At 34.6% G+C, this 18,483-nt stretch overlaps 1 protein-coding gene across 2 annotated transcripts in view; it reads left to right on the top strand.

Moving 5' to 3' along the window:
* DYNC2H1 (dynein, cytoplasmic 2, heavy chain 1) overlaps positions 1-18,483 on the top strand; it is a 394,047-nt gene that overhangs the window by 167,280 nt on the left and 208,284 nt on the right. For both annotated transcript variants that reach the window (XM_010838873.1, XM_010838872.1), the window contains exons 64-69: positions 4,373-4,471; positions 5,831-5,954; positions 11,727-11,890; positions 13,882-14,001; positions 14,554-14,688; positions 17,038-17,181. In XM_010838873.1, coding sequence (XP_010837175.1) covers positions 4,373-4,471; positions 5,831-5,954; positions 11,727-11,890; positions 13,882-14,001; positions 14,554-14,688; positions 17,038-17,181 — 786 coding nt within the window. The remainder of the gene's footprint in view (positions 1-4,372; positions 4,472-5,830; positions 5,955-11,726; positions 11,891-13,881; positions 14,002-14,553; positions 14,689-17,037; positions 17,182-18,483) is intronic.

Here is an 18,483-nt window from a genome sequence, read left to right on the forward strand (position 1 = left end):
GTAAGAGGGTTCCCTTTTTTCCACACCCTCTCCAGCATTTATTGCTTGTAGACTTATGGATTGCAGCCATTCTGACTGACATGAAATGGTACCTCATAGTGGTTTTGATTTGCATTTCTCTGATAATGAGTGATGTTGAGTATCTTCTCATGTGTTTGTTAGCCATCTGTATGTCTTCTTTGGAGAAATGTCTATTTAGTTCTTTGGCCCTTTTTTGATTGGGTCATTTATTTTTCGGGAGTTGAGCTGTAGGAGTTGCTTGTATATTTTCCTGATTAGTTGTTTGTCAGTTGTTAAGTTTCTTGTTTAAGGTCACAGAGCTGTCTAAAGGTAAAGCCAAGATTCAAGCATTGCTGCCTAGCCAGTCTATGCTGTAAGATTGCCTTTGAGAGATATGTGTTTATGGTTCTGTATATGTTTTAACTTATTTATTTCGTGTTATTTCCATTAATGTATTTCTCCTTATGTTATCAAAAGATGAATTTTAGTTCTATTTACAAAATATTTCTACCCTTACCCCACTTGTGGTTATTAAAAATAAAAATAAAGTTGTAGTTTTATAAATGTTTCTAAAGTAGTTTCTTTCTTATTGGATGAAAGTCAGAAGGTACAATCTTTCAAGTATTAAATAAATAAGCACTAGGGACATTATGTACAACATGATAAATATTATTACCACTGCTGTATATTATATATGAAAGTTGCTTAGAGATGAAATCCTAAGAGTTCTCATTGCAAGGAAAAAAAAAAACTATTTCTTTATTTTGCACCTGTATGGTATTATGGATATTCACTAAATTTACTGTGACCATCATTTCATGATACATGTAAGTGAAATCATTGTTTTGTACATCTTAACTTACACATAATTGTCAATTATATCTCAGTAAAAGTGGAAGAAAAAAATCGCGTTCAAAAATGTCCCCTAACTAATCTTTTTTTCCCCCAAGAAGAGAAGAATTAAAATTGATATCATGTGTCTCTAGCATTTGACTTCTGTTCTGAGCTCCTGATCTGTAGTTCTAATTTCCTATTAGATACTATTTTCTGGACTTTTGTATGCAGTTCAAACTTTGTCTTTAATCATTAAAAAAAATTTTTTTTTTAAGTTTAGAATCAGTGGCCAAGTATATATAATACATTTTCTTTTTAAAAAGTAATTTATGCTTTAAAGTAACTGAGATGTTCAAAAGTTTCCTTTTTACAGTAGGAGGCTTGACCCAAATTGTTCTAGCCAACTCTTCCCTTGATATTGTTCTCCATGACACACATTATGTTGTCGCACACTTCCATTATGTACTATCAATAGGGGCTGTATTTGCTATCATGGGAGGATTTGTACATTGATTTCCACTATTTTCGAGCAATACCCTTAACACTACATGAGCCAAAATCCACTTTGCAATCATATTTTAGGTGTAAATATAACTTTTTAAAACTAGCTTCAGGATTCAAATGATACTACCAGGACATCTCTCTCTCTTTCCTCCATCTTAAGAGATGGATTTATTCTTCGATATTCTTAGATGGATTTATTCTTAGATAGGTTCTGCCATGTGTTATTGATAGACATTGATGACTTGTGAGTTTTACAATTATTGCAGTTCATGTTCTCAGACTAAAGATATCGCTTCCCATCCTTTGCATTATTTATGTCAGTCCTTAACAAAAGTTTCTTATTGATTAGTTTGGATCACTTGCTCACCCCTTATATGCAGTTCTGGAAGATTGATAATCCCGTGAGAAATGCATGATTGGGGCATGCATGCTAGGTAAAGGTAGCTGTGTTCTCTAATAATTGTTTCTCTTCCTCCCTGACTTATTATAACCTGCTTCTCTTCTGTTTCCTAACGCTGGAGATATCACTGTCTTGGTCTAGTAATGCAGACTGCAAATCATTCTTAGCTATGTCTCTTTAATTGTTCATTCAGTTAATTACTCAGCCAGTCTTCTCAAATCTATCTCTCAAATGTGTCCTGAATTCATTCTTTTGCAACCACGCCTGCTGCCAGTGGCTTCACTCAGGCCTACCTCATGTTGTGGTAAATATATCATAATAGCAGTTGGTTCCTTGCCCCCAGTATCAGTTCCTTCATTGTTATTGGACTGATTCTCCTAAAATGTTAATCTGATCATAACAATTCCTTGAATAATATATTTCAGTGACAGCTCATTACCTGCAAAGAAAAATTTCATTATGGCATGATCTTTACGATCAGAAAGACCTCTGATTACTCCTACCATTTTATATGCATCATCTTTGCCTAAACTTTTTTTTGGCCATCACTATTTATATTGATAATTTATTGCAAGAAGCCAAAAGAGTCAATGTATAAAATTTCAAAAATAACAAAAATACCTGTACTTTTTACTCCAACTATACTAAGTCACTGGTGGTTTTCCAGATACTCCCAGGCTTTTCACTCTTCTCTCAATCATGCTGTTGTCTGGACCAAATTTGCTTTTTATTTTTTAACTTCTTTGCCTGGCTAAGTCCTATCTTTTTTAATCTAGTTTGACTTGAATTGCTTCCCAGCAGCTTCCCTTAACTTCACTTACTATCCACTTATATAATTTTGAGTTATCTTTGATTTAAAAAATTTTTTCATTTTTTGCTTCTTTATTGGATGGTAGCCAGTAAGGGTGAGGGAATGTATTTTGTTAATTTTTGTATCCCCTGCATTATATGGTAGATGAATGAATAGCATGAATGAATGAAAGCTCAGCATTTTTGGATCTATAATTTGTTAAATGTAGAATTTGACCACATTTAATCATGGAACACACACCTAAAATATTCCTTAGAGGTCTTCTCTGTGTCTCTGAAGAAGTATAAATAAGATGAACACAAACTTGTAACTATTCTTTGAAATTCTTAGGTGTATTTTCTGTGCTAAATACATGATTTTTTGAAACATTATCTTATTCTCTTTTTAACTGCTTCAGATCATTGGCTTGAAATCATGGGTAAGAACTTTTTAAAATTTAAAATAATTATTTTTGTAGTTAAGCAAAATCTAGTTTACTCGTGGAATGTTTGCTATTGAATGCTGGCATAAAATGACATCTAAAACCTAGTGTGCAATACTTAAGAGGTTTACTAGCCATGTTATTTTGCTTGCAACTGCACATGTATGTGGTAGAGCAGTAAGTGAAGCCTCCAGAAGTGGATGCTGGGTGAAGATCATATAGTGGGGTAACACTGGGGGATTCGTGGTGTTAGTGCTCCCCTCTGGATACAGGTAAAAAGAGGCTGCAATATTTAGAGAGAATTTTAAAACAGTAATAAAGCTGTTTTAGAGTCAGTCAACTCTTTATTATAACTGTGTGTTGGCAGTTTTCAGCATCATCGCAGATAAATGCTGTTGATCTCCAGGGCATGTTATCCCACCATCCCCCTCCCCCTTGAGATGCCAGTAAGGAAAAATCTGTGTCCTTATTAGAACTACCCCAGTTCTAAGTCTTTACTTTACTGTTACCCTCATGTGTTATCTTATGCTTATATCCTGTAACTGAATTATGTTTTTCAAATAAATGTGAAAATTTAAGAAAAATTGGGTCAGTTGTTATTTAAATCTGATTTGCTAGGTAACAATGACTATTAGATGGTTTAAAATTTATCATATATTTATGATATATGATCAACTTAAATATATGTAAATATACATAAATATATAATTGGCTTTATATAGGTAAGTATATATGTAAAGATATATAAATATGTAATTGGCTTCCTTTCATTTTCTGAATGGCATGTGTATGTAGTTTTCTAATTTTATGTTTATTTCAGAGTTTAATTAGCACAAGGTGTGAAGTAATGAATTTAGTTCATAGTTCGTTAGATCTTAACCAATCATCTTATGTAATTTTCTCTTCTAGGATAATCCTTTTGTAATAGTAATTATGTATACTACTTTAGAAAAATTAGTCTTAAAATATAAATACTTGTATCACTGATTATTTCAGCAATACTTTTATGATTAGCTCTTACTTCGTTTATTCAACCACAGAATATCTAAAGTTTAGGGAATGACTTGTGTATTTTAAAACCAAGAAGAGAAGTGCAAATGGCATCTACTTAGGACTAGAATGCTTGCTTACTGTGTTGTTAATGTACATTTTCTGTGTTATTGTAAATAAAACTGTGTTCTAACTTTACTGTGATTAAATTTAATAACCTAATATTAATTTCTGATAAAATTTATTAATTTTGCCTCCAGTGGAGCTAAAAACAACCTTCATTTCCTCATTATAGTTTTATATTTGTGTTCTTCAAAACCTTAGAGAAAAACTCACTCATTAATTGTTTAATAATTTTTAGGAAATGATTTTCCTTTAATGAAAGCTTATAATTTTTCTTTTTTTTATTTAGAGTCGAGTATGCCCATTTCTTATTGACCCTTCTTCCCAAGCTACAGAATGGTTAAAGACACATTTGAAAGACTCACGCTTGGAAGTTATTAACCAGCAGGTGTGTATTACTTTCAATTTAGATACCAAGTAGTAATGGAGTAATGGCATCTTATGGTGACAAGAACTCTGGGTCTGTAATCAGAAAACATAGGTTCAAACCGAGTTCTTATAACTTACCTGGCATGGGCCCTGGGGAAAGAAATGTAGCTTTCTTAGCTTTCGTTTTATAATTTGTAAAAAGGAATAAGAATCTTTGATTCCTTCTGTATGCAAGGTATTGATCTAAGCCCAGGGATTTATGTTAGTAATCACAGTTCATGCCCTTACGGCGATGACAATTGAGTAATTAGTTACACTAAACAAATAAGCATTTATACCAAATTATGATTAAAGTTAAGTGCTGTAGAAGGGTGCTATAGAAGTAAGTTACTTAGGGACTTAGGAAAATCCCCTGGACTTTTAAATTTCCTCTTCATGTAACTCAGCATTGATCATTTGTGTTGTGTCCTGAGATTTGACAATCGGTCAATGAAGTATAATAGTGTTTTGTGTAGTGACTTCTCGCAGTCATGTTTATCTTGCCAAAGAAATTATTTTTCATGTTTTTTGAGAAAGTCCTAATGCATGGTTAATTTTTTAGTCAATTTTTAAATTTAATCAAATTTTAATCATTTTAATTCAGATGCTTGAAAAATTACCTCTTTAAAATGTTCTTCACTTATCACATGGGGATATCTAACTCATTTGTGTTTAAGAATAATTGTAATATGTAATTATTTATATAATATATAAAATATTTCATGTCACTTATGGTTGTAGTAGGATATTTAGATAATAATTATTATCCAAATATTTAATTTTTTAAAACAAAGTTGGAGAATTGGAGTGGTATTTAAAGTGACTTTTTGCCTACTCAGAAAGCCTAAAAATTCTTGCATGGTTATAAACTTTTGTCTAAATGTTTCTTTTCAAAATAATTAGAACTATCACAGCAAGATAAGTTTACTAGAATTCATCAGCTTGTCTTTGTTACTCCATTCAATGTTTGATATTGAATATAAATAGTTTTTATTAACAGATGAGTAAATTATTGCATATAGAATTTGAAAATTTTTTTCTGCATCAATTTGAAATTCTAGAAAATTTTAAAGGCTGTTTTTATTATTAATGTTAAAATCTTATTTTTCTAATGTATATATTTAAATTATTTAGGAATTTATTTGATAATTTATCCAATCAACTTGGTTCATGATCAAATACTTAGAAGTTGATGAAGACAATTATGAATAATTTATGTTATTAACATATTGATTTTAAAATGTTTGTATTATTCCTGTTAATATTTTCAATATCTATATGACCTTTGTAAATCTAAGGTAATAAAGGAATTCATATGTATTCTTATTTATTCTCTTAGGATAGTAACTTTATCACTGCTCTTGAGTTGGCAGTACGTTTTGGGAAAACCCTTATTATACAAGAAATGGATGGTGTAGAACCTGTACTTTATCCACTATTGAGACGAGATCTGGTTGCTCAAGGTAAATGAATATTTGACAGTTTCCAGAGAGTAACTATTTTTTAAATACAAGCTATTTAACTTCAACAACTAACTTTGACTTTTTTTTTGTCTTTCCACTGAATCTGAGGATATGAAAACTTTTTGGACGGTGGATGATAGTAATGTCAGAATCTAATAGTAATAGCAATTAAAAAACCTTTAATTAAAGTGTGTTTATACAAGAAGGGCCATATCAGGGTCTCCCACACCATTCCCAGGTACAGTGTCTTACGAGGAAGGCTCAAGGGACTCAGCACACGGGTGCACTCATGGCTTATATTATTGGAGCAAAAGGCTACAGAGCAAAGTCAGCAAAGAGAGAGGCACGTAAGGTGAAGTCAGGAGTTAGGAAACCAAGTGCACATTCCGAGTCTTCTTTCATTGGAGTCACTCAGGCTGTGTTTAAATCCCCCAGGACAAGTTGTGACAACACGTGTGTAAATTGTCTACACACCAAGGAAGATGCAGAGTTTTCAATGGGGCTTATTATGTAAGCATAGTCTACCTAGCAGGGAGCAAAATTCCAGACTTCCCAAAGGAAAGCAGGTGTTCAGCATACACCATTTTGTTTGTACAACAGTTTAAGCACAGTGAGCTGCTCTTTCCTGTTCTGGTAAACATAAGAACCTTAACAAAATCCCAAATTCCCAGACGGTTGTTAAGGGCCTTGCAAGCTGGTCTCCCTAAGAATACTGGTCATAGAATGTTACGTCACCTCAGGCACCTAACCCAGACTTTGATATTAGGAAGTAATGCCCTTAAACTCTGCATGTTGTGCAAAGTGTATATGTGGACATACATAGACATGTACTTATATATAAATACGTAGTTACTTGGCACGACACACTTTGCTAGCACCACAGAGTTTAGAAAATTGGAGTTATTGGGGGCAAAGTGAAGAAATAGCAAAGCCTGCACTATCTATTGATCACCTTTTATCCTACAAATAGTTATGCTTGGCTGAGCAGTGGTTGGTAAATTATGGAAAGAACTCTAGGAGTGGGACTGTTGCTGGTGTAACCTGAAGTTACCTCCCAGAGTTCAATCTCTGGTCTCAGTGTGTTATTTACTAAAGCTAATTCAGTTCTGTTGAACCACCTCTTGCTATACTGTCTTAAAGGAAGTGGAAAGGAATCTTTTGATCATCTGAATCTGACTCTCTTTATAGTCTATATGTTGTCCCTTGGGCTCATTAAATTTGTCTCAATGAGCTCTGACTGGTGTTAGGTCTTAACTGTATCTGCTGCATTGTCTGAGAGTGGAGTTTGACAAGGTCCCCTAAAATGGAATCTGCTGAGAAATGATAATATTCTATGTCACGATTGGTTCACGTGATGAACCACTATTCCAGATAGTTGTTCAGGGCTGGTTTGGGTGAATTTGTTAATTTCTGTTCATTTCATTGAGAAAAAGGCAGTTAAAGTCTGACCCTACCCTACTTTTTCCACCTTCAGTCCAGAGTTGGATGTATTCATATGACTTCAGTTGAAGTCTGTTATCCCCTTTGATTATACTTCACACTGTCCTTTTCCATAGTTTTGAGTTCCTTGTGAATAGTCATTTGTTACTGTACATTTCTGCTGAGGACAGAGGATGGTTGTCCTAAAATGACATAAAGCAAAGCTTGGGTCCCAGTTCATTTATATCCCTGTGTTCTTAATCTAAGCAATATAAACTGCATTTCTGCATAGTGATGTTGAAACAGGTACAAATAATAGGAATAGAATGTACTTCTCCTCAAATTTATACAGTTCAAAAATCACTTCAAATAAGTATTGATCCAAAAGAACAAGGTATAGTTCCTCCTCAAAGTCTCTACTGACTTTGGGCTTTATTTGTTTTTTATTTTCTAAGTGCTCCAGATGGTCAGTTAGGTTGTTTATTTGAGATTTTTCCTGTTTCTGGAGGTGGGCCTGCATTGCTTCTGTTGCGGTCTCTAGTGGGTGCCTTTGTGCAGGAGTGTCCCCCTGCAGTCTGCTTGTGCCCAGAGGCTTCTGTGGGAGCGCCGAAACTGACGTAACCCCACACCTGCCTTTCCTCTGGTTTGCTGGCAGCTGTCGCCTTGTAGGAGGTTGGGCTGGAGATGGAGTTGCTCGTTCACAGCCAGGTGTTTCTGGGGCTTGTCCTCTGTTCCGTGGCCATCACTGGCGGATAGGGCCTGTTCCGAAGTGGTTGGAGCAGAAGTTTTGAAGGTTGGGTCTGAGCTAGCTCCATCTCCTTTAGTGTGTTCCCTCCCCAATCTGGCACCAGCCTCCTTTCCCAGGAGGGGAGCCGTGCCTGGATAAGAGGGGCTGGATGGGCACTTGGCATTGGCCTGGGTACAAATTGTGGATGTCTTACCAGAGATAAGAAGTTGTGGCTGCTCTGAGGTGCTGCCTGTGTAAGTACCTGTAATAGCTGTTCCCACCCTGCTCAGACATTTCTTTAGGCCTGAGTTTTCTTTTTCCCAGCTGAGCTTTCTCCTCATCTGGAGCAGCCCTCACCCCAGTTGAGCGGTTGCTGGACTCAGATTGGGTATGTGCCGAAGCCTTCACAGAAACACAGTCAGCCACCCTTGCAGCTTTAATCCCGTCTCTCCCCCTGGTTTAGAAGTAAGCAGGAATGTATTGTGGCTCCTCATGAATGGCGTCCAGGCTGCTCACGGTCCTCCTGTTAGTCCCAGCAGCCCTCCAGGCAGCGCAGAGACTCATTTCTCAGTGTCAGACCTTTGGACAAGACCTTTGCCTGGTTTGTGACTCAGACCACCTACTCCTTCAGGAGGAGCTCTGCCTGTGTGATCCCTCTTCTGAGTCGTCTCTTAGGGACACAGCTACAGACCTGATCGCTTTCCACACCTTTTTACCCAAATCTGTGTTTTTACATCTTCTAGTTCTGCTGCAGTTGGTTTTCAGTGAGGATTGTTTCACATGTAGACATATTTTTGATGTGTTCTGCATCCTTTTCCTTTGCCATTTAGATTTTTTATCCCTGGGTTAATGTTGTTTTGTTTGTATTCTGTGCTTTGTATATATGTCAACTTAGGTTAATTTTTTTAGGTATTTCTCTATTGCATCTCATTTGTCAAATGTATTGGTGTATCTTTATATAATATTCTTATAACTTTAAAACTTCAGTGAGGTTTTCAATGATGTGTCATTTATCAATAATGATATTTTTTTTTCTCTTTTTCTTTGGTCAGTCTTGATAACAGTTTATCAGTTTTATTGATCTTTTCAGATATCAATTTTTAACTTTGTTAATTTTCTCTATTGTATTTTCAATTTTTGTTTTTTATTTATTCCTAATATTTTCCTTAGATTTTGTTTGGTTGTCTTTTTTCCTAGATTCTTGAAATAGAAATAAAAAGTACTAATAATTCAATATTTTCTTTTTTCTAACATATTCATTTCTGTCTATAAATTTTCTGCTAAGCCCTTCTTTAGCTTTATACCACAAGTTTTGGTCTGTATTTTTTAAAAAATTCATAAGTTACTTAATGCTTTCTTATTTAATTTTCAAGGAGTTGGATATTTTCTAGGTATTCTTTTGTGTTGGTTTCTAGATTAACTCCATTGTGGTCAGGAAACTTATTCTGAAACATTCAGTTGTTTAAGTCCTATTGAAGTTTTCTTTATGATCTGGGATTGGCTCATTTTCATAAATGTTTGTTAATTGTATTGCTTAGACTTTCTATATCTTTACTTTTTACTTCTATTTGTCCTATTATATACTGAGAAAAAGAGTCTCATGATTTTGGATTTGCTTTTCAGTTCTGTCAATTTTTATTTTAAATATTTTGAAGCTACATGTTTGGATACATACATATTTGGATATGTGCTGTCTTTCTGTTTGGTTATTTTCTTTATCATTATCAACTGTCCTTTGTCTCTAGAAATATCTCAAGTTTTAGAATTTGGTGTTAGAATAATTACACTAATTTTGAAGATTGGTATTGGAATATTTTTGAATTCTTTTACTTTCAAATTTCTGTTGGTTTTCTTTATAAAATGTGTTTCTCATAAATAGTGTATCATTTGGTTTTTTATTTCTATTCATGAGACAATCTTACTTTTTTGTATGTATAATTTAAATAACCAATTCTTGCAATAACTAATACTGTTTTTTAAGGAGCCTGATTGATTTTTTAATCAGATGTTTGTTTTTCATGGCTACTCTGTATGTAACAATATGCATCTGTGACTTAACTTTATTAATATAGATAAATGCTTGCCGCTTTTCTATGATCTTTAATTCCATACACCCCATACTTGCTTTTGCATCATTATTGTGCTCTGCATTATCATGCTCCATATGATGTTATAATTACTGATTTTAAGATCTGTATTTATACATGTTTAACCTTTATGGTGTTCTCCCAGTATTTCCACTGTCTCATTTCCTCTGGGATTATTTTTTTTTGTCTGAAGAATTTCCTTATTTCATTTAGTGCAGATCTATTGAAAACAAGCTTTTTTTTTTTTTTCATTTTTAAGTGATTTTTTTTCTCTGTATCTAACAGAATTCTAGGTTGACAGCTATTTTCTGTAGCACTTTGAGGTTCTTATTGCATTGTATTCTAGCTTATGTCATCCCTATTGAGAAATTGCCTGCTGGTTTATTGTTGCTTTTTTGTAAGTGATACATCATTTTTCTCTGGTAATTTATAATTTTTCTTTGTCCTTGGTTTTCAGTGATTTTACTGTGATATCCTTAGATTAGTTTTCTTTGCATTTATTCTGCTTGTATTGTCTTGAATCATTCTATTTGGTACATAGTTATTACATTGAATCTTTAAATTTGTACTTTTCTTTCAATATTAATTTGATTTCTTTTTGATCCTTTGAATATCCTCTTTCATAAAGTGTGTTTTGAATTCTTTTAAAATCTATTCTAGGAGTCTCAAAAATTCTTTACATTGGTTTTTGTAACATTAGAAAATAATCTTTGATAATGTGGTTTTTTACCTAAAATATTAGCTACTTTTATCAGTTGAAGTCATAAATAACGGGTGTAATAGTTGATTGATTTTTCTGTATATGATATATAATTAAAATCATTGTTATTTATATTAGAATATAAAAAGCTTCTTTATGAGGCAGAGGTTTACTTTTTCTCAGTTTCACTTGTTGCAAAGCTCCTGTGCATGACAGTCTGAATAAATCCTTTTTGACATTAATAATGGATTCTTTGCAATTACTGATATGTTGTTTTTTCCAGGTTTTACCAGGTCATTCTGTTTTTAAGTGTTACATCTTAAATACTAGCACAATAAACACTTTGAAACTGGTAAATTTTGAAGTAGAGAATAATTAAGCATTTCCATTTTTGTCATCTATAATCAAACATTTCAGAAAATTTGATAATATGAAACATATAGTTAATGTTAAAACTGTATCCCTGGAGAAGAGAATGGCAACCCACTTCAGTAAGCATTCTTGCCTGGAAAAACCCATGGACAGAGGGTTCATGGGGGTCACAAAGAGTCGCACATAACTGAGCACATATTAAATATAAGTAGATATTCTTTCGATGCTTCAATATCCTAGGATTGTCTTAATAAGTATTATTTATCTTTGTTTGCCTAAGTGCTGACTGATTAGTAGAGCATTCTTGTTAACGGTCTTTTGGGTAGCCTCACTGTTGCTGTCTTTTGGACTGTATTGAAAAGCTTGAGTAAAAACTATTTAGAGGTACTAGAAAATAGTATTTTATAATGTCATGTAGCAAAATACTGAATATTCAGACCAGCTAATTATGTCATTTTAAAAAATAGGACCACGTTATGTGGTACAAATAGGTGACAAAATTATCGACTACAATGAAGAGTTTCGCCTGTTTTTGTCAACAAGAAGCCCAAATCCTTTTATTCCACCGGATGCAGCTTCCATTGTTACTGAGGTTAACTTTACTACAACAAGAAGTGGATTACGAGGACAGGTATATATGGACAATCATAATTTGCCTTAGAAATCTTCAAAATCTTCTTTGTATACTTGTGAAATACTTTGAGAAGCTATTTTGTTAAACTGATTAGCATTTAAACTCATGATTTTGGAAATACACTTGGAAATCAGCAACACATTTGGGTTTATTTCATTTTCCATTAGTGTTAGAATTATATATTTGTTGCTAATGTCAAATTGCTACTTCTTCCAGTAAAACTTTAATTTTACAGTCTACTTATATTTGTTAGAATTTGAGAATTAGAAGGATCATACACATTAAGATTAGTAACTTTATTATTTTTTTAATTGTGAAAACTGAAGCTTAAGTGTTAAAACTGCATTTAGTTGACTTATTCAGCTAGTTGAGTATCTTTGATTCCAAATCCAACATTGTTTTTGACCAGAACATTTGTATGTTTGAATTCTCTTTTTCTTTGTATGGCTTATTACAGTTTATAATTATTGCATGAACTGCAAAATAATTTTCATGTACAGACTTTTGGTTATACACTCAGTTACTCATTTTATTTCCTTTTTAAAAATATCCTGTTGATTTTTTAGTATCATCCTGTTTTTTTTACTCACTTAACAATAGTATATATTTTTTCTTTTGATTCAAATGGTAGCATATATATTTGCTGTGATTTTTTAATTTACTTTATGTAATTTTTAAAGCTCTCCTTTTAAATATTTTTCTTACCATACTAGATAACTCACTGCATATTTTCATCAACAGTGTCTTTTGATACCCTTGATGATTCTTGTCATAAATAAAACAAAGTCCAAATTACTCAAAAGTTGGCAGAATTTGACAGAATGGCTTCCTCTATATAAAAGCTCTCCACTGTAATTGCTAAAAAGGGCTATTTAGGTATTACTTTAATGAGAACTAATTGAACATGTTTATACAATAGATTTTAAATTAGCATATTTATGACATGCAAATGTCATTCCCTATTTTAAAGTTTTACATTTAAGACTTTGACGTAGCAGTCTGCAACAGCTTTATTAAGATTCAGCTCATGTATCATATGATTGACCCTTGAAAGTTTACATTTCAGTGTTTTGGGTTTTTTTAGTGGAATTTCTGGGTTTTATGGTATCAGTGTCTCATGGTAACAATGCTTGCCTGGTAGTTCGGCTGGTAAAGAATCCTCCTGTAATGCAGGAGACCCCAGTTCAGTTCCTGGGTTGGGAAGGAATCCCCTGGAGAAGGGATAGGCTACCCACTGCAGTGTTTTTGGGCTTCCCTAGTGGCTCAGCTGCTAAAGAATCTGCCTGCAAGGCGGAGACCTGGGTTCATTCCCTGGATTGAGAAGATCTCCTGGAGAAGGGAACAGCTACCCACTCCAGTATTCTGGCCTGGAGAATTCCATGGGCTGTATAGTCTATGGGGTCTCAAAGAGTAGGACACGACTGAGTGATTTTCACTATGGTAACAATATGTTTAAATTTTTGAGGAATAGAAAAAAATTTCTAAAGTAGCTATACAATTTTAGTTTCCTGCCAGTAGTATATGACGGTTTCTCTTTTTACACATAGTTACAACATTTATTATTATTCATCTTTTTAATTGTAGCCATCTTAATAGGTATGATATGGTTTCTTATTGTGATTTTGATTAGATATCTCTTTCTTTATTTTTGTGACTAATTACCGTTAGAAAGTTAGCTTCTATAGTTTTTATATATAATCTAAGAACTGAATATTAGATGCTGATATGTTAAATGATGCAATTTCTTACAGCTGTTTTTATAATATGTAACATTTTATCAGTTAGCTTCACTATTCATTTTGCCTCTTTTGTCAGAAATAATTGTGGAGGTGTCTCATATGTTTAACTAGAAAGAATGAAGTGTACAGAGTACTATATTTGTAATATCCAATCAAACATAAGGTCTCTTTGTGGGAAGTTTTCACTTTGGTTTGTCTTGCTTGACCTTTATTGTTAAAATAATCTTGGCCTTTTTTTTTTTTATAAAGCTTTTGGCATTAACTATTCAACATGAGAAACCTGATTTAGAGGAACAGAAAACAAAACTATTACAGCAGGAAGAAGATAAGAAAATACAGTTAGCTAAGCTTGAAGAATCTCTTTTAGAGGTAAAATTTAGTTATTCAGGATGTTGATCATATTACATATTTTGATTAAAATCAAATGATATTTTTTTAAAGGTTATAATACCTTCAGCATGTTTTTGGTTGTATCAGAAGAATATCAATATATATATTAAAATCAAAATTCAAACAGAAAAAGGGTAGATATCTTGGAATATGAAACTTGGGAGTAATGTTTAAGACAAGTGATTTTTAACTAATACTGTCTTTACGCTGTATTTCATTAATGTTTAATTATATGCTCAGAACAACATTCAAAAGAAGCATGAGATTATGATTTGATCTGTAACTTTAAATGATTTTTATTTTTATTAAATTGATAAAATTAATATATATACAATGCTTTAATGATACAGTATCATCTAGTGATTTGCAGTATCTTTTCATATACAAGGCTGTAAAATATTGAAATTCTTTTAAAAGTATGTAAGTTCCCGTAAATATCATCAAATTAATAGTAGTTAACTTGGACTTCCTTTAATTGATCATTTTAGTATATATAATAATGTTCATATTATTTTATTAATTTTTCTACAGACACTTGCCACATCTCAAGGTAATATTTTGGAAAATAAAGATTTGATTGAATCTTTGAATCAGACAAAAGCAAGCAGTGCACTTATTCAGGAGTCACTTAAAGAATCTTTCAAACTCCAAATTTCTCTTGATCAAGTAAATATTTTCTTTATGATCTTATATTATTTTCTTAAATGTTCATGTTAATATGATAAAAATCAAAGTATCAAGACTTCAGGGGAATGATGACTGCAAAAAAGAAAGCTAATCAAAAATGCCAGGTCCTGGGGTTTAATTCTTGTTATTATGGAGAGAGTGATAGATGTTGAGCATATCAAGGGTAAAGAGTGTTGGTCATTTTTGTCCCCTGCTGAATGTCACTGATTTCCGGCATGTTATCTAGAGTCGTAGGGAAGCCCAGGTGGTGCAGTGGTAAATAATTAGCCTGCCAGTACAGGAGATGCAGGTTCAGTCTGTGGGTCAGGAAGATCCTCTGAAGGAGGAAATGGCACCCAACTCCAGTATTCTTGCCTGGAGGATTCCTTGGATAGAGGAGCCTGGTGAGCTACAGTCCATGGGGTTGCAAAGAGTCGGACATGACTGAGCACTCATGCACACTAAAGTTCTCAGTTCAGTTCAGTTCAGTTGCTCAGTCATGTCTGACTCTTTGTGACCCCATGGACTGCAGCACACCAGGCTTCCCTGTCCATCACCAACTCCCGGAGTCCACCCAAACCCATGTCCATTGAGTTGTTGATGCCATACAACCATCTCATCCTCTGTCGTCCCCTTCTCTTCCTGCCCTCAATCTTTCCCAGCATCAGTGTCTTTTCCAATGAGTCAGCTCTTCGTATCAGGTGGCCAAAGTATTGGAGTGTCAGCTTCAACATCAGTCCTTCCAATGAACACCCAGGACTGATCTTGTTTAGGATGGACTGGTTGAATCTCCTGGCAGTCCAAGGGACTCTCAAGAGTCTTCTCCAACACCACAGTTCAAAAGCATCAATTCTTTGGCACTCAGCTTTCTTTATAGTCCAACTCTCACATCCAGACATGACTACTGGAAAAACCATAACCTTGACTAGACAGACCTTTGCTGTAAATTTGTATTGAAATTGAAACTGAATGTGTTTTTGTGTTTAATGACTATTAAGCATCTTTGCCATTCCTGAAACTTTTCTTAAGGCAAATTAAGTATATTAATAAAAGAGTTAAAAGTTATTTTTCCATTAAAAACATCTTTCTTCCCTTTTCATCCTCTATCCTGTGAATGTGATGACTGAGCTCTTTTCTTACAAATAGTTAAAATCCTTTTTACTTTATTATTTTAACATTTTCTGGAGTAAAATTTCAACCCTGTGTCAGTACAATGAATCTTTTTTTCTTCTATATTTGGCGACAGAGATTTGCTGAAGAAAAGCAATAAAGATGAATGATACTGTGAATTCTCAGTCTCCAACCTGACGTGGCCCCTTACTGACATCCTGTAATTCTTTCCTGTTTCCTTGAATGACTTTTCCAAATTTTTTTTAGATGTTTTTCAGTTCTTGCTCAAATTCTTCACATACATAGATTTCTTTCTTCCCATGAGAAAGTGCTCTGTTGAAACCAGAATTACAACAGGCTTAGAGCTTCTTTTCAAACTAGTCATCCCATCTTCTCTACCACTACTAAAAAGGCAGATGTCATAACTGTTATTCTCACCAGAAGGATTTTGACCTTTCTGTGCATTCTCTTTCTGAATAGGCATCCCTGAGTCACACACATAATTTTGCCAATATCATATTTGTAATCCTGTTTCTTTGGTCAGAGTGGCATAGATAACTTTCTCAGAGTTCAGTTCATAACCTCAAGGCCATTTAATCCTATGATTCTTTCATCTTTATCGTCCTTTACCTTCAGTCAGAACGAAAGCCCTTGTGCTTATTGGTTCATTTTATGCTTATGTTGAACAATGCTAGGTGCTCTGTTGATATCTTAATGTGGACCCTCAGTTGCAGTCGTCTTCTCTACCTCTGCGTCCATCAGTGTTCTCTTGGTACCAGTCCCACATGCTACATTCCTTGTCCTGACTTTTCTCCACTGCAGGGATAGCTGTAGTGCCATGCTGTCTCACATGACCTACGTGACCTCTCATCACAACTGTTTACCATTTCGTCTTACCCTAATACAAGTGTTTACCTCTTTCTCCTGATACAAGTGTTCTTGGTCTTCAGTAAAACCATCCCTTGTACTACTCTATAATCAGAGCAGAGATGTATTTAGAATACACTGATGTAGTTTCATAAAAGTATAAAACCAATATATCATCTTAGGATTTTAAAAAGTATAAAAGTGTAAAAATATAAAAGCTGGATTATGATGTCTGAGTTGTGGGCTTCTGTGGTTCATCTGTATTCATTGTCTGTGTGTTGGCAGAGTAAGGATGTGCACAGGAGCCTGCAGGTGGCTGTGAGCACTGGTACTAAGGTGTTATCCCTCCCTCCCCCCCACATTGTTCCACAGGAACGGGATGCCTATCTCCCTCTGGCTGAGAGTGCCAGCAAGATGTACTTCATTATCTCTGACTTGTCCAAAATTAACAACATGTATCGCTTTAGCTTGGCTTCATTTCTCCGACTTTTCCAGCGAGCTCTGCAAAACAAACAGGTATGCTGGTGGTTACCCCATAGCTGAGACTAAATAAGAGAGATCGCTTTATTAGGTGCTAAATTTATAATAATTTCTTGAGTGAAGTTGCTTAGAATTACATTTCACAAGACCATATATAGCACCTTTAAACTATATTTAAAAGAAGCTGGTTCCTTAGTTGCATTTTGTGTTTTTAACAAACTGTCCCAATGTGACAGCCCTCTTAATGGGAATGATTTATGATTATAAATTAATAAATGATTATGTTCTTAGATGATCATAAAAAAACCTGGAAGATCAGAATTTAACCACATAATCTCATTACCTGGGGAAGCAACATTTAAAATTTCATAATATACCCTTGTTGTTTGGGGGCTTCCCCTTTGGCTCAGCAGTAAAGAACCTGCCTGCCAATTCAGGAGACCCAGGTTTCATCCCAGGGTTGGAAAGAGCCTCTGGAGGAGGGTACGGCAAAGCGATTCTTGCCTGGAGAATTCCATGGACAGAGGAGCCTGATGGGCTACAGTCCTTGGGGTCGCAAAGAGTCCGACACGACTGAGCAACTGAGCACGCACTTGTTGTTTGAGACTGTAGTATGTTACAGGTATCATTCTAGAAAATGGAAATAGAGCAATATACACTCTTTTATCAAGTTTGTATTCTAATGGAGGGAATATGTTAAAAAATACACATAAGTTTACGTAAAAGGTATAATTGCTATTGCTAAGTCACTTTAGTTGTGTCCGACTCTGTGTGATCCCGTAGACGGCAGCCCACCAGGCTTTCCCGTCTCTGGGATTCTCCAGGCAAGAACACTGGGGTGGGTTGCCGTTTCCTTCTCCAATGCATGAAGGTGAATAATGAAAGTGAAGTCTCTCCGTCATGTCCGACCCTCAGCGACCCCATGGACTACAGCCCTCTAGGCTCCTCCATCCATGGGATTTTCCAGGCAAGAGTACTATACTGTGCTTTAAAAATACATTGTACACAATTTTCATGTCCGTAAATATAAACCTACATGATGTTTTTGAGAACTTTTGAGGCTTTGTGTGTGTATGTTAGTTGTTTAGTCATGTCCAACTCTTTGCAATACCACAGACTGTAGCCCACTAGGCTCTTCCGTCCATGGGATTCTCCAGGCAAGAACCCTGGAGTGGGTTGCCATTTCCTTCTCCAAAAGGAACTATAGAAAGAAAGAAAGTGAAGTCGCTCAGTCGTGTCTGACTCTTTGCGACCCCATGGACTGTAGCCTACCAGGCTCATCTATCCATGGAATTTTCCAGGCAAGAGTACTGGAGTGGGTTGCCATTTCCATCTCCT

The sequence above is a fragment of the Bison bison genome, unplaced genomic scaffold, assembly GCF_000754665.1.
Source record: "Bison bison bison isolate TAMUID 2011002044 unplaced genomic scaffold, Bison_UMD1.0 scf7180017864107, whole genome shotgun sequence".
In the NCBI taxonomy this organism is placed as follows: domain Eukaryota; kingdom Metazoa; phylum Chordata; class Mammalia; order Artiodactyla; family Bovidae; genus Bison; species Bison bison.